Source organism: Cetorhinus maximus, chromosome 24, assembly GCF_964194155.1.
Source record: "Cetorhinus maximus chromosome 24, sCetMax3.hap1.1, whole genome shotgun sequence".
Lineage (NCBI taxonomy): Eukaryota > Metazoa > Chordata > Chondrichthyes > Lamniformes > Cetorhinidae > Cetorhinus > Cetorhinus maximus.
This window is the reverse complement of record NC_135902.1, coordinates 54,758,426-54,780,895: the sequence shown is the minus strand read 5'-3', so window position 1 is coordinate 54,780,895 and position 22,470 is coordinate 54,758,426. Positions and strand designations below refer to the sequence as shown.

General features: G+C 45.8%; 1 protein-coding gene across 1 annotated transcript in view; it reads right to left on the bottom strand.

Annotated features, from left to right (window-relative positions):
- The window catches only part of LOC144667632 (ras-interacting protein 1-like), a 104,781-nt gene that overhangs the window by 49,456 nt on the left and 32,855 nt on the right, over positions 1-22,470 (bottom strand). The window contains exons 8-12 of the mRNA XM_078529107.1: positions 21,610-21,722; positions 17,452-17,674; positions 16,593-16,765; positions 8,624-8,768; positions 5,761-5,960 (exon numbers count right to left, since the gene is read on the bottom strand). Of these exons, the coding sequence (XP_078385233.1) occupies positions 5,761-5,960; positions 8,624-8,768; positions 16,593-16,765; positions 17,452-17,674; positions 21,610-21,722 (854 nt within the window). The remainder of the gene's footprint in view (positions 1-5,760; positions 5,961-8,623; positions 8,769-16,592; positions 16,766-17,451; positions 17,675-21,609; positions 21,723-22,470) is intronic.

Below are 22,470 nucleotides of genomic sequence, written 5' to 3'. Positions count from 1 at the left end.
GTTTCAATAAGGTCGCCTCTCATTCTTCTAAACTCCAATGAGTACAGGCCCAGCCTACTCAACCTCTCCTCATAAGAAAATCCCTCCATTCCCGGGATCAACCTAGTGAATCTTCTCTGGACTGCCTCCAATGCCAGTATATCTTTCCTTAGATAAGGGGACCAAAACTGTTCACAGTATTCTAGGTGTGGTCTAAATAGTACCTTGGATAGTTTTAGCAAGACGTCCCTATTTTTATACTCCATTCCCTTTGAAATAAAGGCCAACATTCCATTTGCCTTCCCTATTACCTGCTGAACTTGTATGTTAGCTTTTTGGGATTCATGCACGAGGACCCCCAAATCCCTCTGTGCTGCAGCTTTCTGCAGTCTTTCTCCATTGAAATAATATTCCGCTCCTCTATTCTTCCTGTCGAAATACATAACCTCATATTTTTCCACATTATATTCCATCTGCCAAGGTTTTGCCCACTCACTTAACCTGTCTATATCCCTCTGTAGACTCTTTGTGTCATCCTCACTACTTGCCTTCCCACCTATTTTTGTGTCATCTGCAAACTTGGCGATAGTACATTCACTTCCCTCATCTAAGTCATTATTATATATTGTAAATAATTGTGGCCCCAGCACTGACCCCTGTGGCAATCCACTAGTTACAGGTTGCTATCCTGAAAATGCCCCTCTTATCCCTTATGCCCCTCTTATGTTTTCTATTAGTTAGCCAATCCTCTATCCATGCTAATATACTACACCCAACACCATGGGCTCTTATCTTATTAAGTAGCCTTATGTGCAGTACCTTATCGAACACCTTTTGGAAATCCAAATATGTTACATCTACTGGTTCCCCTTTATCTATCCTGCTTGTTACCTCCTCAAAGATTCTAAGAAATTTGTCAGGCATGATTTCCCCTTCATGAAGCCATGCTGACTCTGCTTGATTATATTGTGTATTTCTAAATGCTCTGCTATTACATCCTTTATAATAGACTCTTAACAATTTCCCAATGACGGATGTTAAGCTAACTCGCCTATAGTTACCTAATTTTTGTATCCCTCCCTTTTTTGAATAAGGGTGTTACTTTGGCAGTTTTCCAATCTTCTAGGACTTATCCATAATCTAAGGCATCCGCTTTTGTGTAGCTACTTCCTTTACTATCCTAGGATGCAACCCATCAGGTCCAGGGGGCTTATCGGCCTTTAGACCCATTAGTTTCCCTAGTACTTTTTCTCTAGTGATAGTTATTGTATTTATTTCCTCCCTCCCTTTTGCCCCTTGATTATTTTGTATTTTTGGAATGCTATTAGTGTCTTCTACTGTGAAGACTGATGCAAAGTATATATTCAACTCCTCTGCCATTTCCTGGTTCCCCATTATTATTTCCCCAGCCTCATTCTCTAAGGGGCCTATGTTCACTTTGGCCTCTCTCTTCCTTTTTATATATTTAAAGAAGCTCTTACTGTCCGTTTTTATATTACTTGCTAGTTTACCCTCAAAGTTTACTTTCTCCATCTATTATTTTTTGGTCATCTTTTGTTGGTTTTTTAAACGTTCTCAATCCTCTGGCTTACCACTAATCTTTGCCACATTGTATGTTTTTTCTTTCAATTTGATACCGTCCTTAACTTGGTTGGTTAACCATGGTTAGTTTATCCCCTTCCTAGAATCCTTCTTCCTTACTGGGATATATCTTTGTTGTGAGTCGTGAACTATTTTCTTAAACGTTTGCCATTGTTCATCAACTGTCTTTTCTGCTAAACTCCTTTCCCAGTCCACTCCAGCCAATCCTGCCCTCATTCCATTGTAATTACCCTTATTTAAGTTTACTACAGTTGTTTCCGATCCAAGTTTCTCACTTTCTAACTGAATGCCAAATTCTACCATGTTATGATCACTGTTTCCTAGGGGATCTTTTACTCTGTGATCATTTATTAAACCTGCCTCATTACACATTACCAGATCCAAAATAACCTGATGCCTGGTTGGATCCACAACATATTGTTCCAGGAAACTGTCCCGAATACACTCTATGAATTCTTGCTTGTGGCTACCTCTGCCAATTTGATTTTCCCAATCTACATGAAGATTAAAGTCACCCATGATTAATGTTCTGCCTTTTTTACATGCACTCATTATCTCCTGATTTATTCTCTGTCCTACAGTATAGCTACTGTTAGGGGGCCTATAGACTACTCCCACCAGTGTCTTCTTCCCCTTGTTATTTCTTACCTGCACCCATTTGGATTCTACATCTTCCAAGATCATTTCTTGCTATCATACTTATTCCATTTCATACTAACAAAGCTACCCCACCACCCTTTCCTTCCTGCCTGTCCATTTGAAAAGTCACATACCCCTGAATATTTAGTTCTCAGCTTTGATCTCCTTGTAACCATGTCTCCGTAATGGCTGTAAGATCATGCCCATTAACCTCTATTTTTTCTGTTAATTCATTTATTTTGTTCCAGATACTATGTGCATTTAAGTAAAGAGCCATTAATTTTGCCTTTTTACCATTTTCTTCTCCCCTTTGACCCTATTTGCTGCTGTTTGTTTATGTTTGTACACTCTGTCCCTTCCTGTCACACTCTGGGTGTCAATACCTAAATAGCTGCCCTGCAATACTGCCATATCCTTTTGTTTTGTTAGCCTACGTATCCCCTCTCCAGAATGCTCCCCCAACTTAGTTTAAAGCCCTCTCAAAATACCGGGGAAAGCGTTGTGGAGAGGGGATACGTAGGCTAACAAAGCAAAAGGATATGGCAGTATTGCTGGATAGCCATTGAACTATTTATTTAATCTATCTTCATAACTGAAGGTACTCATCCCAGGAAACATTCTTGTAAACATTTTAGTGTTTGCTGATTTCAATGTCAATCCTACGTATTTATTATTTAAACAGTGAACAATGAGTGAATGTTGCTGTGTTCTGCTAAAAGGAGTTACAGAACAATTGAGGAATCAGCAGATATTAATATCTCTCTGTGGTAGCTGTGCCTCAGTGAGTAGCACTCTCACCTCTCAGTCAGAAGGACAGAGCAGGGTCAAGTCCCACTCCAGAGTCTTGAGTATATAATCTAGACTGACACTCCCAGTGAAGTCTTTGGGGAATGCTGCACTGTCAGAGGTGCTGCTTTTTGGATGAGAGATTAAACCCTGCCCTCTCAGATGGATGTAAAAGATCTATAGCAATATTTTGAAGAAGAGTAGGGCTGTTCTCCCTGGTGTCCAGGGCACAATATTTATCCGTCAACCAACATCACTAAAACAGATTAATCGGTCATGGTCTCATGGCAGGATTGTGGGATCTTGCTTTGTGCAAATTGTCTGCAATGTTTCCCTACATTACAACAGTGACTCACTTTAAAAAAAGTAACAAAAACAGAAAATGCTGGAAAAACTCAACAGGTCTAACAGCATCTGTGGAGAGAGAAAGTGTTAAGGTCTCGAGTCTGCGTGACTCTTCTTCAGAGCAGCAGAAGATCAGCAGAGTTTCTCATTTCAGCCTGGTCACTGTGAGATAAACACAGCTCTGAAGAAGGGTCAGACAGACTCGAAACGTTAACTTTGTTTCAGTCTCCACAGATTCTGTCAGACCTGCTGAGTTTTTCCAGCATTTTCTGTTTTTGTTTCAGATTTCCAGCGTCTGCAGTATTTGGCTTTTATCTTTAAAAAAGTACTTCATTTTACAGCCAATGCTTTGGGACGTTGTGAAAGGTGCTATGAAAATGCAAGTTCTTTCTATTTACATATTGGAATAAGCACAATTTTTGGTGAGAAATGATTTCTTACTGCAGTTACTGAGGTTGCAGTGAAGTGAAGGACAGTCCCCTCCTGCAATGCTGGCAAAAAGTCAGTGAATGAAATATATATTTATGACTAAGACTGTTTACACACAACCAGCTCCAACACAGGGTAAACTGAGCACCAGTCATAGGACTGGACTCTGAATAATTCTGTCTTAATCCCGTCTTGTGTGGAACTCCTGGCTTATTGTTCCATATACTACTTGAACACCATCTACCTGAGAACCACAACTCTTCCCTTCACTCAACCTTCCCTTCTTCCTGCAGGCTTACTTATTCTAACCTGATCACTACTTCCTTATTTACCATCCCTTCCGTCAGCGTTGTCGATCCTGTCCTACAATCTGATCCTTGCCCTTCCTCTGCTGCCCACCTCCCCAATTAGGTCTGATGTAATTTGTCTGAAGATCAGCAGAGTTCTCATTTTAGCCTGGTCACTGTGCAATAAACACAGAAACTGATGTAACCTGAAAAACACGAAATTGACAAGGTACGGAGTCCACTGGGACAATATGAAATCTATAGGTTGGAGTATGTGATCCCTGTACGCTCAGCAGTGAAATGTATCAATTAGATTCTCTCAGGTCCATTGAGAGAGAGAGAGAGAGAGATCATCAGCCTGCCCTCATCTGTAAATGGCCCAGAATCTAGGATGCAGTGCCAGGAATCTGAAATGTTTGCAGTGATTGGTGACAGGTTGACCATATTCAATGTGTGTGGACTGATATTTGGTTTGTTCAGTGTTTTTGTCACATTTATGGTGATATTTATCATCACCAGCAATCGGAAAGTTAATCTCAAGGAACATCAAACTCTGAACAATTTTCATTACAGTAATTACAAGCTTGATAAATGTCAGGAATACCCCGTGTTTAATATTGGCGGGTATACACAGTAACAACAACGTTATGTTTTATATACAGCGACAGAACCTGACAGAGTTTAATGTAGTCACAACAACAAGTTCATAACCTCTGAAACCTCAAGTGCTCCCCTATATGTGTTGTCTTGCAGGAATAGATTACAAGCTACATTTACACATAGATGCTGAATGTCTTTATTGTAACACAGTGCCAACCTCGCCTGCTCCTGAGATGATCAAAGGGTCAATGGTCTGACAGTGTGGATATTTAGTAAATTAGGTGAGTGTTCTGGTAAAGTTTGACATCCCACCAAAAATCCTGTTTGTGTCTACACACACCGTGTGCACCTGCTCAGATAACACAATATTGCATAGGAGGTTTTAAGATTCTGGAGGGGGTCACAGCCACCACCATCCCATTCCTAATTTCCAAAGAAGCTTTAAGTCAGATCAATCCGGGGAAATGGCATTGGGTTTCTCTGCAACATCACTGAAAGGCCCTGTGTGAACACAATGAACTCTGGAGTTTATGATCACAGGAGCAAATGACAGCTATTGGTCAGAACACCAATAGTCTACCTGCACCAATAGGAAACAATGCTATAAAGAGAGGCATGAGACAATGTGACTTTCTATTGGAACCCAGATTGTTAAGGGGAGATTTAATCAAGGTTTTTAAAATTAAGGGGTGCTTTGATAGAGTGAAATGAGAAGACTATTTTCTCTGGTTGGGGAGTCAACAGGAGGGAGACATCACCATAGAATGGTACAGCACAGAAGGAAGCCATTCGGCCCATTGTGACTGTGCAGGTTCTTTGAAAGAGTGATTAAATCAGTTCCATTCCTTGCTTTTTCCTCAGAGCTCTGCAAAATTTTTCTTGCAATTTAAAACTGTCACTAAAAGAGGTAACAGGTTAAAAGAAAAGTTTCTTGAGATTTTTTTTAAAAACTTGGAACCATGTTATTACATAAGCATTATATTATTCAAAGCAAGTTCATGGTAAACAACCTCCAATCTCCCAGCGAGATTCCCTCCACACGAAGTCACTGTCCTTGCTTGCTTGCATCCTCCGAATGCCAGTGATTGTTTACCTGTTGGGGTTGGTTCCCACTGCTCAGTTCAGGCGTTGCCAGTATCTCCGGCTGCTCCAGGCTCTGTAGAAATTCCTTGATACACTCCAGCTGTGAGGGGAGGCCCAGGTAGTCGGTGACGGGCTTGTCGAGCTCAATGTGGAAAGCACTAGAAGGCAGGATCAGGGGCGGGTGATTGTCAAAGCTCTCCAGGATGTCAGCTGAGGACAAGGATGCAGAGCTGTCAGTGGGTGCCAGTGTGCTGAGGTGATCACTACTCAATCTCAGCGTCCATTACGATGCAATAACCGCTTTATCCCTCCCTTCATATTCTTGCAAAAAGCACTCACCAGCTCCCTCTCACCCCGCTCAGTGCTATTCTGGTTCGTTATGCAAACCTCACTGTCATATCATCCAGAAAAGGATCTCTTCTGAATTTCTGATAGTTATTATGGCAACGAGGATCCATGACCAGGACTGGAGGGTGAGCTCAGGTAGAATTAGACAGGTAACAATTACACATCCTTCATTTTTGTCAACTGCCATGTTCCAACCCATTGCAGAGTAATGAAAAATTCTCCCTAATCCGCTGGTTGAAGGAGCTTTACTCTGTATCTAAACTAATACTGTACCTGTCCTGGGAGTGTTTGATGGGGACAGTGTAGAGGGAGCTTTACTCTGTATCTAACCCCATGCTATACCTGTCCTGGGAGTGTTTGATGGGGACAGTGTAGAGGGAGCTTTACTCTGTATCTAACCCCGTGCTGTACCTGTCCTGGGAGTGTTTGATGGGGACGGTGTAGAGGGAGCTTTACTCTGTATCTAACCCCGTGCTGTACCTGTCCTGGGAGTGTTTGATGGGGACAGTGTAGAGGGAGCTTTACTCTTTTTTTTAATTCATTCACGGGATGTGGGCTTCGCTGGCTGGGCCAGCATTTATTGCCCATCCCTAGTTGCTCCTTGAGAAGGTGGTGGTGAGCTGCCTTCTTGAACCGCTGCAGTCCATGTGGTGTAGGTACACCCACAGTGCTGTTAGGGAGGAAGTTCCAGGATTTTGACTCAGCGACAGCAAAGGAATGGTGATATATTTCCAAGTCAGGATGGTGAGTGACTTGGAGGGTAACTTCCAGGTGGTGGTGTTCCCATGTGTCTGCTGCCCTTGTCCTTCTAGATGGTAGTTGTTTGTGGCTTTGGAAGGTGCTGTTGAAGGAGCCTTGGTGAATTCCTGCAGTGCATCTGCTGCTACTGTGCGTCAATGGTGGAGAGTGTTAATGTTTGTGGATGGGGTGCCAATCAAGCAGGCTGCTTTGTCCTGGGCGGTGTCGAGTTTCTCGAGTGTTGTGGGAGCTGCACTGATCCAGGCAAGTGGAGAGTATTCCATCACACTCCTGATTTGTGCTTTATAGATGGTGGACAGGCTTTGAGGAGTCAGGAGGTGAGTTACTCGTCGTAGGATTCCTAGCCTCTGACCTGCTCTTGTAGCCACAGTATTTATATGGCTAGTCCAGTTCAGTTTCTGATCAATGGTAACCTCCAGGATGTTGATAGTGGGGGATTCAGTAATGGTAATGCCATTGAGTGTCAAGGGGCGATGGTTAGATTCTCTCTTCTTAGAGATGGTCATTGCCTGACACTTGTGTGGCATCAATGTTACTTGCCACTTGCCAGGTCTTGCTGCATTTGGACATGGACTGCATCAGTATCTGAGGAGTCGCGAATGGTGCTGAACATTGTGCAATCATCAGCGAACATCCCCACTTCTGACCTTATGATGGAAGGAAGGTCATTGATGAAGTAGCTGAAGATGGTTAGGCCGAGGACACTACCCTGAGGAACTCCTGCAGTGATGTCCTGGAGCTGAGACGACTGACCTGCAACAACCACAACCATCTTCCTTTGTACTCGGTATGACTGCAACCAGTGGAAAGCTTTCCCCCCTGATTCCCATTGACTCCAGTTTTGCTGGGGCTCCTTGATGCCACACTCAGTCAAATGCTGCCTTGATGTCAAGGGCAGTCACTCTCACCTCACCTCGGGAAATCAGCTCATGTTTGAACCAAAGCTGTAATGAGGTCAGGAGCTGAGTGGCCCTGGCAGAACCCAAACTGGGCGTCAGTGAGCAGGTTATTGCTAAGCAAGTGCTGCTTGACATCACTGTATATGACCCCTTCTATTACTTTACTGATGATCTAACCCTGTGCTGTACCTGTTCTGGGAGTGTTTGATGGGGACGGTGTAGAGTGAGCTTTACTCTGTATCTAACCCCGTGCTGTACCTGTCCTGGGAGTGTTTGATGGGGACAGTGTAGAGGGAGCTTTACTCTGTATCTAACCCCGTGCTGTACCTGTCCTGGGAGTGTTTGATGGGGACAGTGTAGAGGGATCTTTACTCTGTATCTAACCCCGTGCTGTACCTGTCCCGGGAGTGTTTGATGGGGACAGTGTAGAGGGATCTTTACTCTGTATCTAACCCCGTGCTGTACCTGTCCTGGGAGTGTCTGATGTGGACAGTGTAGAGGGATCTTTACTCTGTATCTAACCCCGTGCTGTGCCTGTCCTGGGAGTGTTTGATGGGGACAGTGTAGAGGGAGCTTTACTCTGTATCTAACCCCGTGCTGTACCTGTCCTGGGAGTGTTTGATGGGGACAGTGTAGAGGAATCTTTACTCTGTATCTAACCCTGTGCTGGACCTGCCCTGGGAGTGTTTGATGGGGAAGGTGTAGAGGAATCTTTACTCTGTATCTAACCCTGTGCTGGACCTGTCCTGCGAATGTTTAATATTGTACCATGTGCCTGAAATGAAAACCCGTTTCATCTGCCAAATTAGTGAGCTCCATAAACATTGATGCATAAAATATGTGAACTCTTTCCAAAGATGTGCTGACCTGTTCTCAGTGCTGTATACTGCTCTTCAGGGAGTGGGCTCCACACGGGTGGGCACGTTCGGCCTGGGTTATACTCCCTCAGCATGTGATGGAGCTGGGATGGGTTCAGACTGAAAAAATCATTCCGCAGCGACCTCCAGTTAGCCTGCAGAAGAAATTAAACATTCATCATAGTTACTTATGTGTGTGTGTTCACACGGGGATTGGTAAACAGTGAGTGTGTGTTCACACGGGGATTGGTAAACAGTGAGTGTGTGTTCACACGGGGATTGGTAAACAGTGAGTGTGTGTTCACACGGGGATTGGTAAACAGTGAGTGTGTGTTCACACGGGGATTGGTAAACAGTGAGTGTGTGTTCACTCGGGGATTGGTAAACAGCGAGTGTGTGTTCACACGGGGATTGGTAAACAGTGAGTGTGTGTTCACACGGGGATTGGTAAACAGTGAGTGTGTGTTCACACGGGGACAGTGAGTGTGTGTTCACACGGGGATTGGTAAACAGTGAGTGTGTGTTCACACGGGGACAGTGAGTGTGTGTTCACACGGGGATTGGTAAACAGTGAGTGTGTGTTCACACGGGGATTGGTAAACAGTGAGTGTGTGTTCACACGGGGACTGGTAAACAGTGAGTGTGTGTTCACTCGGGGATTGGTAAACAGTGAGTGTGTGTTCACTCGGGGATTGGTAAACAGTGAGTGTGTGTTCACTCGGGGATTGGTAAACAGTGAGTGTGTGTTCACACGGGGACTGGTAAACAGTGAGTGTGTGTTCACACGGGGATTGGTAAACAGTGAGTGTGTGTTCACACGGGGATTGGTAAACAGTGAGTGTGTGTTCACACGGGGATTGGTAAACAGTGAGTGTGTGTTCACACGGGGATTGGTAAACAGTGAGTGTGTGTTCACACGGGGATTGGTAAACAGTGAGTGTGTGTTCACTCGGGGATTGGTAAACAGTGAGTGTGTGTTCACACAGGGATTGGTAAACAGTGAGTGTGTGTTCACTCGGGGATTGGTAAACAGTGAGTGTGTGTTCACACGGGGATTGGTAAACAGTGAGTGTGTGTTCACACGGGGATTGGTAAACAGTGAGTGTGTGTTCACACGGGGACAGTGAGTGTGTGTTCACACGGGGATTGGTAAACAGTGAGTGTGTGTTCACACGGGGACTGGTAAACAGTGAGTGTGTGTTCACACGGGGACTGGTAAACAGTGAGTGTGTGTTCACACGGGGATTGGTAAACAGTGAGTGTGTGTTCACACGGGGACTGGTAAACAGCGAGTGTGTGTTCACACGGGGACAGTGAGTGTGTGTTCACACGGGGATTGGTAAACAGTGAGTGTGTGTTCACACGGGGACTGGTAAACAGTGAGTGTGTGTTCACACGGGGATTGGTAAACAGTGAGTGTGTGTTCACACGGGGACTGGTAAACAGCGAGTGTGTGTTCACACGGGGACAGTGAGTGTGTGTTCACACGGGGATTGGTAAACAGTGAGTGTGTGTTCACACGGGGATTGGTAAACAGCGAGTGTGTGTTCACACGGGGACTGGTAAACAGTGAGTATGTGTTCACACGGGGACTGGTAAACAGTGAGTGTGTGTTCACACAGGGATTGGTAAACAGTGAGTATGTGTTCACACGGGGACTGGTAAACAGTGAGTGTGTGTTCACACGGGGACAGTGAGTGTGTGTTCACACGGGGATTGGTAAACAGTGAGTGTGTGTTCACATGGGGATTGGTAAACAGTGAGTGTGTGTTCACACGGGGACAGTGAGTGTGTGTTCACACGGGGACAGTGAGTGTGTGTTCACACGGGGACAGTGAGTGTGTGTTCACACGGGGACAGTGAGTGTGTGTTCACACGGGGACAGTGAGTGTGTGTTCACACGGGGACAGTGAGTGTGTGTCCACAAGTTGGGGGGAAGTGAATAGTGTATATTAATGCTCCTGGCAGAGCAGACATGAATATGGAGCAGCTGGTTCCTGAGTCTTCCCCGTGTCTGAGCAGTGGAATAAACTGGGCCCTTTAACATCAAAGCAAAATTCTGCAGATGCTGGAAATCGGAAACATAAACAGAAACTGCCGGAAAAACTCAGAAGGTCTGACAGCCCCTGTGGAGGGAGGAACACAGTTAACGTTTCGAGACCGTATAACCCTTCTTCAGAGCTAAAGAGAAGTAGAAATGTGATGAAATTTATACCGTTTAAGGAGAGGGTGAAGCTGGAGGGAGGGCCAGTGAAAGGTGGGGGCAAAGGAGAGATTGACAAAGATGTAATGGACAAAAAGACAAAGGGGGTGTGAATGCTAGTGGTGAGGGCTAAAGGAGGTGCTGATGGTGGCGTACAGGTAAGAAAGCAGAATGTGACAATAGCAGGACAAGGGTAAGTACTCTGTGATAGAACAACATGAACAAGTGACAGGTGGCCCTTGCGGTGGTGGGAGAGGGGGCGGTGATGGGGAAAAAAGGATAGAAAATGAGTTAAAAAGCGGGGATAAAAAGGAGATAAAACAATAAATAAATGAATAAAAATAAATAAAAACAGAAATAAGTGGATAGAAAATAAAAATGAATTTGAAAAAAGGGGATTAAAAAAGGGGGTGGGGATGGAGGAGAGAGTTCATGGTCTGAAGTTGTTGAACTGAATATTCAGTCCGGAAGGCTGTAAAGTGCCTAGTCGGAAGATGAGGTGCTGTTCCTCCAGTTTGCGCTGGGCTTCACTGGAACAATGCAGCAGGCCAAGGACGGACATGTGGGCATGAGAGCAGGGTGGAGTGTTGAAATGGCAAGCGACAGGGAGGTCTGGGTCATGCTTGCGGACAGACCAGCAAAGCAGTCACCCAGTCTGCGTTTGGTCTCTCCAATGTACAGGAGACCGCATTGGGAGCAACGAATGCAGTAGACTAAATTGAGGGAAGTGCAAGTGAAATGCTGCTTCACCTGAAAGGAGTGTTTGGGCCCTTGGATGGTGAGGAGGGAGGAGGTAGAGGGGCAGGTGTTGCACCTTCTGCGATTGCATGGGAAGGTGCCGTGGGAGGGGAATGAGGAGGAGGACCAGTGTGTCCCGGAGGGAATGGTCCTTACAGAATGCAGATAAGGGCGAGGGGAAGATGAGTTTGATGGTGGCTGATAATCACAATAAGAGGTTGTGGTTGAAGAATTAATCCAGGCTGGTCTTTTGGTTCAAGCTGGTTTATTTTCAAGACAACTCCTCAGTGTTACTGACTTCCAAGTAGCTTCCACACAAAGTGTTCCAGCTGGATCTTTTTATTCTGTTTCGATGGGACAATCAATGCCCATCACCTGTTTAACTAGCAATTGTCTTTAACAAGGTGATTGCCACATTGACAGTGACATCATGCTGGAGTTGGCGGAAATGGCGGAGGATGATCCTTTGAATCCGGAGGCTGGTGGGGTGATAAGTGAGGACAAGGGGGACCCTATCATGGCTGTGGGAGGGAGGGGAAGGTGTGAGGGCGGATGTGTGGGAGATGGGCCGGACATGGTTGAGGGCCCTGTCAACCACCGTGGGTGGGAAACCTCAGTTAAGGAAGAAGGAAGACATGTCAGAAGCATTGTTTTGGAAAGTGGCATCATCGGAACAGATGCGACGGAGGCGAAGGAACTGAGAGAATGGGATGGAGTCCTTACAGGAAGCGGGGTGTGAGGAGCTGTGGTTGAAGTAGCTGTGGGAGTCAGTGGGCTTGTAATGAATATTGGTGGACTGTCTATCACCAGAAATTGAGACAGAGAGGTCAAGGAAGGGAAAGGAAGTGTCGGAGATGGACCATGTGAAAATGATGGAGGGGTGGAAATTAGAAGAAAAATTAATAATATTTTCCAGGTCCAGACGAGAGCATGAAGCCGCACTGAAACAGTCATCAATGTACCAAAAAAAGAGTTGTGGGAGGGGGCCTGAGTAGAATTGGAACAAGGAATGTTCCACATACCCCATAAAGAGACAGGCATAACTGGGGCCCATGCGGGTACCCATAGACACACCTTTTATTTGGAGGAAGTGAGACGAGGAGAAATTGTTCAGTGAGAGAACAAGTTCAGCCAGACGGAGGAGAGTAGTGGTGGATGGGGATTGTTCGGGCCTCTTTTTGAGGAAGAAGCGGAGAGCGATCAGACCATCCTGGTGGGGGATGGAGGTGTAGAGGGATTGGACGTCCCTTTAAATGTACTTTCTCAGGCCAGAATAGCAGCATAATCACGGCCCTGGAGGAGAACGGGGTTGGCCAACTGGAGGAGGGTGGGGTTGGGGTAGGCAGTGAGGGATGGGCTGGGGCTGGGCTGTGGAGTGGGGGTGGAGGCCAGGGAGTGAGGTGTGGGGGGGAACTGGGGGAGAGGGTACAGAATGGGGACAGTGGAAGGGATGGGATTGTGGTGAGGGTTGGTGTGGGCTCTGGCACGGTGATGGTCACACGGGCCTTTGCCGAGTTAGAACGGGGTGTGTTTTCTTTTGGAAGCAACTCCCGCCCAGTGCTGGCTATCACTCTGTGACAGTACAGCTTCAATACTGCAAACTCCCTCAGCCACTGGCTGCAGTCAGAATGGAAAATTCAGTGTTGATTTGATCGAGTGACTGGGCTGTCCCTCAGCACAGGGAAGTATGTGAATGTTTCTACGCTGAGGTCAGTGTGACAGCTTCCTGCTGACTGCATCCCTCACCTTCCTTGTGAAAACAATGGGACAAATTTTTCTCTAGAAATCAGATTCCTGTTCTCCCACATTCACCATGAAAATCACACACACCAAACCTCCTCAAACTGCTTCGCACTTCCAGCATTCCTCTCTGTTTTCCTGCTCAATTTGTTCTCCAATTGTCTCCCCATTCCTGGTCACTCACTGTCCCCCATCCACCAACTCCTGGTCACTCACTCCCCCCCACCCACCAACTCCTGGTCACTTGCTCTCCCCCCACCCACCAACTCCTGGTCACTCACTCCCCCCCCACCCACCAACTCCTGGTCACTCACTCCACCCCCACCCACCAACTCCTGGTCACTCACTGTCCCCCATCCACCAACTCCTGGTCACTCACTCCCCCCTACCCACCAACTCCTGGTCACTCACTCCCCCCCACCCACCAACTCCTGGTCACTCACTCCACCCCCACCCATCAACTCCTGGTCACTCACTCCGCCCCCACCCACCAACTCCTGGTCACTCACTCCACCCCCACCCACCAACTCCTGGTCACTCACTCCACCCCCACCCACCAACTCCTGGTCACTCACTCCACCCCCACCCACCAACTCCTGGTCACTCACTCCACCCCCACCCACCAACTCCTGGTCACTCATTCCGCCCCCACCCACCAACTCCTGGTCACTCACCCCACCCTCACCCACCAACTCCTGGTCACTCACTCCGCCCCCACCCACCAACTCCTGGTCACTCACTGTCCCCCACCCACCAACTCCTGGTCACTCACTCCGCCCTCACCCACCAACTCCTGGTCACTCACTCCGCCCCCACCCACCAACTCCTGGTCACTCACTCCGCCCTCACCCACCAACTCCTGGTCACTCACTCCGCCCTCACCCACCAACTCCTGGTCACTCACTCCGCCCTCACCCACCAACTCCTGGTCACTCACTCCGCCCCCACCCACCAACTCCTGGTCACTCACTCCGCCCCCACCCACCAACTCCTGGTCACTCTCCCTCCACTCCTTCATCCGAATGTTGGCTTTCCCTATGTGAGTGGGGCAGGGAGTGTTGTGGGCTATTTTGATTGTGGGGCTGACTCTTGGGACACCAGCTGAGACCAGCCTCAGCAGAACGGACAAGAGGCTAATGAGAAGAGGACAGGAATAGGAATGAAACTGTTCAGGGAATCAGCTGCAGCTTCCCTCCCACCCGATCTCCATGGGGAGCAGTTTGGAGAGACAGCTGCTCCTCTTCTCCACATCGCCCTTCCCAAATCTCCAATTGCTCATCAAGTTTTCTAACCTCGGCACAGTGGAGTGAAAATTCAAGTCTGATGAATTAACAAACTAGTACAGATTCCTTACGTGTTTAAAAGAAACAGGATAAACCTGCACAACAGGGAAGCTCACAGTACAGCCAGGAATTGAAGTACTAGAGCCATCACAGCACAGAATGCGACCATTTGGTCCATCAATTCCATGCCAGTAAGTGTCTTTACACCATCAAAATTGCTACCCCTGTAACTCAACAACCGAATATAGATTCTTATGCTAAAAAAGTTACCATATATCTAACCCCCTCCTCACCTTCAAGCAGCTCCCCATACAGATCAGAAGCAGCCAACTCTCCCACTCACAGTCTCTCTGTCCCTACCATCAAGAGTTCTTAGAAATGTGTTACTCTGGAAAGAAGTGATTCAGTGAGGCTGATCTGAAGAAGAGATACCGAGCCAGGGACGTCACCAAACAAGCATTGTTGTCCCAGAGAAAGAATTCATTATGAGAAACAATAGTGAGATACAAAATATCAAGCCAGAAGTCGTTAGAGGGAATTGCAGAGGAGGAGAGTGGCAGATGGGAGGTTTTATTGGCCAGCAGACGCTCAGTGAAGCAGGATCTCTACAATAGTCTACATTCTACTCCCTCCTGATTAACTCAGGAATTTTCCAGCAGGCTGGATTTGTTCATTCCTCTGAGATCAGTTAGACCAGGGACCCTATCTAGACAGGGGTGAGGAATCCATCAGTGACTGAGGACCTGCCCAGCTGCATATGCTCTAACTCACTCCGGCATCAGGCAGCAAATCAGCAAAGTCCTCGCAATTATCCTGCAAGCCCCCACAGAGAATGGATGTGTCGGGGGAGTGGAGAAAGGGAGTCCAAGTTAACCTGGATAATTACAGCTTGTTCAACATCAGTGGTGTGGGTTGGATTCTTTAATTTGCTGACAATACTAAAATGGGGAATATGGTGAACAAGTCTGATGACCAAAAGGAGCTGCAAGGGGATATGGAGAAGTTGGTGAATGGGCAGAATAGTGGCAGATGGAATTTAACATTAGTGAATGTGAGATGGAACATCCTGCTAAGAAGAAAAATAATAATTACACTTTGAATAGGAGAATGGCTGGGTGATGTTGAAGAACAGAGAGATTTGAGACAGTTCACAAGATATTAAAAACAGCATTTCAGCTGAATAAGGTCATTAGAAACTGCAAGCAAGAGGTGTAGGATTAATAGTCAGGATGCAACAGTGAATTTCTATATTGCAATCATTAAACCACAATTGCAGCTTTGGGCTGTATACTACAGGAAGGATGTTGATGAGACAGACAGCACATGTTCACCAGGATGCTGTCTGGTATGAGGAAATACAAATACAAAGAAAGACTCAAAAATCAGGACTGCATTTGTCACAAGATTAAATGGTAATTTGGCAGACATCTTCCAATATTATGCCAGATAGTGACAAACCATTTCAGACATTGAGAAGTCTAGAACAAGGGGACATTGATATAAGATTAAATGCAACACAAAGAGCAGGTGAAGTTCTTTTACACAGAATGTTGTGAGGCTGTAGAATTGGCGCCCAGAGTTGGTGATTGAAGCAGAGACTTTGACAACATTCAAGAACTGCTTAGATACGTGGTTGACAGTAAAGGAGGAGAAAGGAGTGAGGAACAGAATTGGGTGCAAAGGGTTAGGATACTGCTCACATGGAGGGTACGCAGCAGCACCAAGTCAATTGGCTAGACGGCCTGTTTTCTTGTTAAAAATTCTGTGTAATTCAAGAAAGGAGGTCAGAAATCGGAAGGGAAGGTAAAAAAAAACTGACTCCACGAAGCAAACAGCAAGTTGAAATACTCAGAATTGGTCTGGATCTCTTCAATGAAATTAACCTTTCCCAGGATTTCAGATCTCTAAATCCTACTCTAATTGTTAGACTTTTAACAACACAACTCCCAGACTCAGCTCCCGCCTGGGTTTCACATTACACAAAGGGTTAATTCAACGCCAAGGTTGCTGCTTACCTGGAGGAGAGTCTCCTTTGGTGTGGCAAGCAGGTTGACAGCTGTGGATAACTTGAGGAAGAGTTCAGCAGCCTGCTCTCCAAGCCCAATGCTCTGAATCCAGTCAAGAAGCAGATCCAGATTGGCACGAATCTGCACTCCCTTCGTCCACTGGTAGAAACCTCCTCCCGATCCTAGAAGGCACAGCAACACAGAGTGAGGGGAGGGCCTACCCACAAAACCAAGGGCGATCCTGCCCACAGGGCAAGGTTAGGGGAACTGTCCAACCCAGAACACAAGATTATCATTGCTGCATATTGCAATCGCAATTCAGCCTGGAATCTAATCGAGGGGTTCGGGGTAGTTTATATATAGAATAACAGATACCCAGGAGTGAGTTACAGACTGGAATCTAATCGAGGGGTTCGGGGTGGTTTATATATAGAATAACAGATACCCAGGAGTGAGTTACAGACTGGAATCTAATCGAGGGGTTCGGGGTGGTTTATATATAGAATAACAGATACCTGGGAGTGAGTTACAGACTGGAATCTAATCGAGGGGTTCAGGGGGTTTATATATAGAATAACAGATACCTGGGGGTGAGTTACAGACTGGAACCTAATCGAGGGGTTCAGGGGGTTTATATATAGAATAACAGATACCTGGGGGTGAGTTACAGACTGGAATCTAATCGAGGGCTTCAGGGTGGTTTATTTATAGAATAACAGATACCCGGGAGTGAGTTACAGACTGGAATCTAATCAAGGGGTTCGGGGGGTTTATTTATAGAATAACAGATACCCGGAAGTGAGTTACAGACTGGAATAGAAGCATTTCAACTTTGGTTAGAGCCCCTGAGATACTCAGCCACACTCACCTCGTTCCATGAGAGCATTGAAGAGGGATGCATTGGTGAAGAAGAAGAGATAAGCGAAGAGCTGAGAAGCAATCTCGGAATGAACTCGATACCGATTTAACAGGCTCAATGTTCCCTGGAAGATGTCCAAGATGTCCTTAACTCCTTGTGGGATACTGAGCTGCGTTGACTCGGCTGCAAAGGGGTTGCTGTCCAACATTCTAGGCAGGACAGTGTACAGGGTCTAAACAGGAACAATGGTAAACACAAAAGGCTGGTTAATTTTACAATATTAATTTCTGTGCTAATCACAGAGAAGAATATGTCATGGAAAATGGGACAATCTTAATTTATCATGCAGTGTCCCATCAAACACTCCCAAGACAGGGGTTAGATACAGAGTAAAGCTCCCTCTACACTGTCCCCATCAAACACTCCCAGGGCAGGTACAGTACGGGGTTAGATACAGAATAAAACTCCAGCCATATTTGCTCACAATGTGCCCTGAGCCCCAACCTAAGTTGTGCCCCTTCTACTACATCAGCATGACATTTTCATATGCTGAATCATTATGTAGCCTGGTCAGGAGAGGCTGAGAATGTTATATGTAGTACATATAGCTATACTAGTCCATGTCGCACTCTCTACAGACCCCTTCTGAGTGGCAGTGGGATCTGGTTTGGCTCTGATGTCCTCCCACCATTGAATATGCCAGCTATTTATTTGCACATAAGTAATAGCTGTTTGGATAAGACACCTTAGAGTAGCTGGAACCTGGGCTGGTAACCCAGTGATAGTCACCCCCTTCAGGAGAGGGGTGTGGGGGTGGGGAGGGAAGCAAAGGGGAAGAGGAAAGTTCAATCAGGACACTTGATTCCACACGGTGTTAGCAGAGAAAATCTGGAAAGGGCACAGAGGAGATTTACTACAATGTAGCAGAGATGAAAGATTTCCGTTATTTGGAGGGACATGAGAAGCTGGGGCTGTTCTACTTAGAGCAGAGAAGATTAACAGGAGATTTAACAAAGATGTTCAAAATCAGGAATGATTTGGATAGAGTAAATAAAGAGAAACTGTTTCTAGTGGGAGGAGGCTCAGTAACCAGAGGGACACAGATCGAATGTGATTAGCTAAAGGTCCAGAGGTTACATGACAAAACATTTTTTAGGCAGTGAATTGTTACAATTGGGAATGTGCAGCCTGAAAGGACAGAGGAAGAGATTCAATAGTAAGTTTCAAAAGGGAGTTGGATAAATGTTGAAGCGGAAAACATTTGCAGGCCTCTGGGGAAAGAGCAGGAGATTGGGACCAATTGGATAGCTCTTTCAAAGAGCTAGCACAAGCACATAGAGCACAGAAGGAGGCCATTCAGCCCTATGATTCTATGAACACAAGATACAGGAACAAGAGGAGCCATTTAGCCCCCCAGCCTGTGCCACCATTCAATGAGGTCATGGCCGATCTGTGACCTAACCCCACAAACCCACCTTCGCATCATATCCCTTAATAAGTTTGGTTAACAAAAATCCACAGTATTATTTAAAATTAACAATTAATCAATTGCCACTTGTGGAAGAGGGTTCCAAACTTCTGCACAAAAAGATTGGTAGAAATGTTTCCTAATCTCAGTCCTGAAAGGTCTGGCTCTAATTTTTAGACTCTGCCCCCTAATCCTCGACTCCCAAACCAGCAGAAATAGTTTCTATCTACTCTAAATATCTTGAAAACTTCAACAAATCACCCTTAACCTTCTAAATTCCAGGGAATACAACCAATGTGTACTCTCGTGATTTAATCCCTGGAATCCAGGTATCATTCTGGTAAATCTACAGTGGGCTCCTCCAAAGCTGAAGAAGGGTCATACGGGACTCGGAACATCAACTCTGTTTCTCTCTCCACAGACGCTGTCAGACCTGCTGAGTTTTTCCAGCATTTTCTGTTTTTATTTCCGATTTCCAGCATCGGTGGTATTTTGCTTTTGACTGAAATCAGTGAGCTTTTCCAGCAGAAAGGTTGGAATGTAATCACAGGTTTTGCTTCATTGGAAAATATTATGAAATTGAAGAAACAACACAGGAATAAACAATCAGCTTAAAAATCACATCAACAGTGGCTAGTAACCATCCAGGGAGGCTGTTAAATTCAGCCATTTCTGATTGGTGTCACTGTGTATCTGGACAGAGTAGATGCTTAAAATTTTATGCCTTTCTTTATATTTAAAAGTCCAGTATCCCTGGGTGCTGAATGGAGTGGGATGGAATGCTACACAAGGAAAGCTTTTTGACAGGAGCCAGAAAGACAGCAGAGCACTGACAGAACCAGCCTTGTCAGTACAGTTCTGTGGTTAGGACAGTAAAGCTCAGTCTATTCGCTACAAACCACATACAGAACTGCTCAGGTTTCTTATAACACGACAAAAATGCAGAGTAGACCCCATCGACCAGCCAAACAGTGCACACGCATCCCTTACTGTTTACGTCAATAGGATATCTCTGTGTTAGATTATAGTGCTGGGACAGAAACACCCACTGCCCTCAGTTCATTTAACAGCACAGATTCCCACAGAGTGTAAGGACTTGCTTTCAGTGCCAGTCTCCAAACTGGTTCAGCCCTGTCCATTATAATCCTCTAATTCCCGTGATCTCCCCTGGCTGCTCCTCCCCCACCCCCACCCCCCACACCTCTGCATTCTTCTGTGCTTCAGTGCACAGCTCCTTTCTCATTAGTGACCCTGAGCTCCTCTAAGCACAACACTCAGAGGAGCCTAGTCAGAGGCAGGGAGACCAGACCCCACACCCACCCACACACACAATTACTCACACTTATATGTATGCCACAATTACTTACACTCGTGTACCCTCACAATTACTCATAAACGTGCACAAGTACACACAATTAACCACACAATTACTCACACTTATGCGCGCACATGCAATTACTCACACTCTCGTACTCACACCCAAGCACATGCGCACACAATTAACCACACAATTACTCACATAATTACTCACTTGTACACTCACAATTATTCCAAATCATAGAATTGTTACAGTACAGAAGGAGGCCATTCGGCCCATTGTGTCTGCACCAGCTCTCCGAATGAGCAATTCACCTAGTGCCATTCCCCACCCTCTCCCCGTAACCCTGCACATTCTTCCTTTTCAGATAACAGTCTAATTCCATTTTGAATGCTTCGATTGAATCTGCCTCCACCACACTCTCAGGCATTACATTCCAGACCCGAACCACTCACTGTGTGAAAAAAAATGTTCTCACATTGCTTTTGCTTCTTTTACAAATTACTTTAAATCTCTGCCCTCTCATTCTTGATCTTTCCATGATTGGGAACAGTTTCTCCCTTTCTACTCTGTCCAGACCCCTCATGATTTTGAATACCTCTGTCAAATCTCCTCTGAACCTTCTCTTCTCCAAGAAAAACAGTCCTAACTTCTCCAAGCTATTTTCATAATTCAAGTTCCTCATTCCTGGAACCATTCTCATGAATCTTTTTTGCACTCTCTTCAAATCCTTCCTAAAGTGTGGTACCCAGAACTGGACGTAATACTCCAGCTGAGACCGAATTAGTGTCATATACATGTTCAACATAACCTCCTTGCTCTTGTACTCGATGACTATATTAACACACACACACACTCCCTGTTCTCGGTTCACACCAACATAGACGAGGAACTGTTTTAATCACGTTACTTGTGGGATAAATATTGCGACCAGGACACTGGAGAGAACTCCTTGGCTTTTAATAGTGGCCACAGGACCTTTTACTTTCAACTGAAAGGGCAGACGGATCCTCAGTTTAACATCCCATCCAAAAGACAGCACCTCTGACAGTGCAGCGCTCCCTCAGTACTGCACTGCAAATGCCAGCCTGGATTTTGTGCTCAAGTCTCTGGAGTGAACCCACAGCTTTCTGACTCAGATGGTAGAATCTTACCCACTGAGTCACAGCTTAATTTATCAAAATCTGTCGTGATTGTGAATGCCTGTATCAGAAAGCTTCTCTGTTGTAATGAAATGGGATCCAGTTTCTCTCATCTCTGCGAATGCTGATGCATTAGGTGCCCCCCTCCTTGATCCAGCACACCAGCTGTGTTGGACAGGATGGGGACCTGGGGCACCAACTCAAGGCAGGATTGGACTGTTAGAAGGGAAGACACTGACCTTGGTGAGGTAATAGACTGACTGCTGAAAGGTGAACATGATGACCTCCTCCAGCACTGTCATAGCCTCTTCACTGGCTGCCTTGGTGGATGAGAACTGATCATTATGGCAACCTGTGGAGATAGCAGAAAGAGGAGGTCAGGGGTCAAATGTAAACATCAAACATTTTCAATTCAGTGTAGGCCTCCTTCCAATAACATGATCGAACAGGTCAATCCCATCAAAACTGAGTGTGTGTGTTAGTACATATCTGTATGCTGTGTGTATTTGTACAATGCGTAGTGCGTAAGGGTTTGTGTATGTGTGTGTGTGTGTGTGCGCGTGTGTGTGTGTGTGTGTGTGTGTGTGTGTGTATGTGTGTGTGTATGTGTGTGTGTATGTGTGTGTGTGTGTATGTGTGTGTGTGTGTGTGGGTGGGTGTGTATGTGTGTGTGTATGTGTGTGTGTGTATATGTGTGTGTGTATATGTGTGTGTGTGTGTGTGGGTGGGTGTGTATGTGTGTGTGGGTGGGTGTGTATGTGTGTGTGTGTGTGTGTGTGTGGATGTGTGTGTATATGTGTGTGTGTGTATGTGTGTATATGTGTGTGTGTGTGCGCGCGCGCGCGCGTGAGTGCGCGTGTGTGTGTGTGTGTAATTTGTGTGGTGTTCCTGATGAAGATAATGGCCCTTTGAAGGTGACAGGAATATGAGGATGGTTTACATTGTTTTGTTAAAGCTTTCCTTCTCTTCTTGCTGGGGTTGTTGTGGTCAGTTAGTAATTCCTCAGGCAGTGATATAAATCACCATTCTTTCACATGAGATATCATTAGCACATGGAAGTTTCAATAAATCCCATTGTGAAGCCCTCTTAGGTTTTTTAA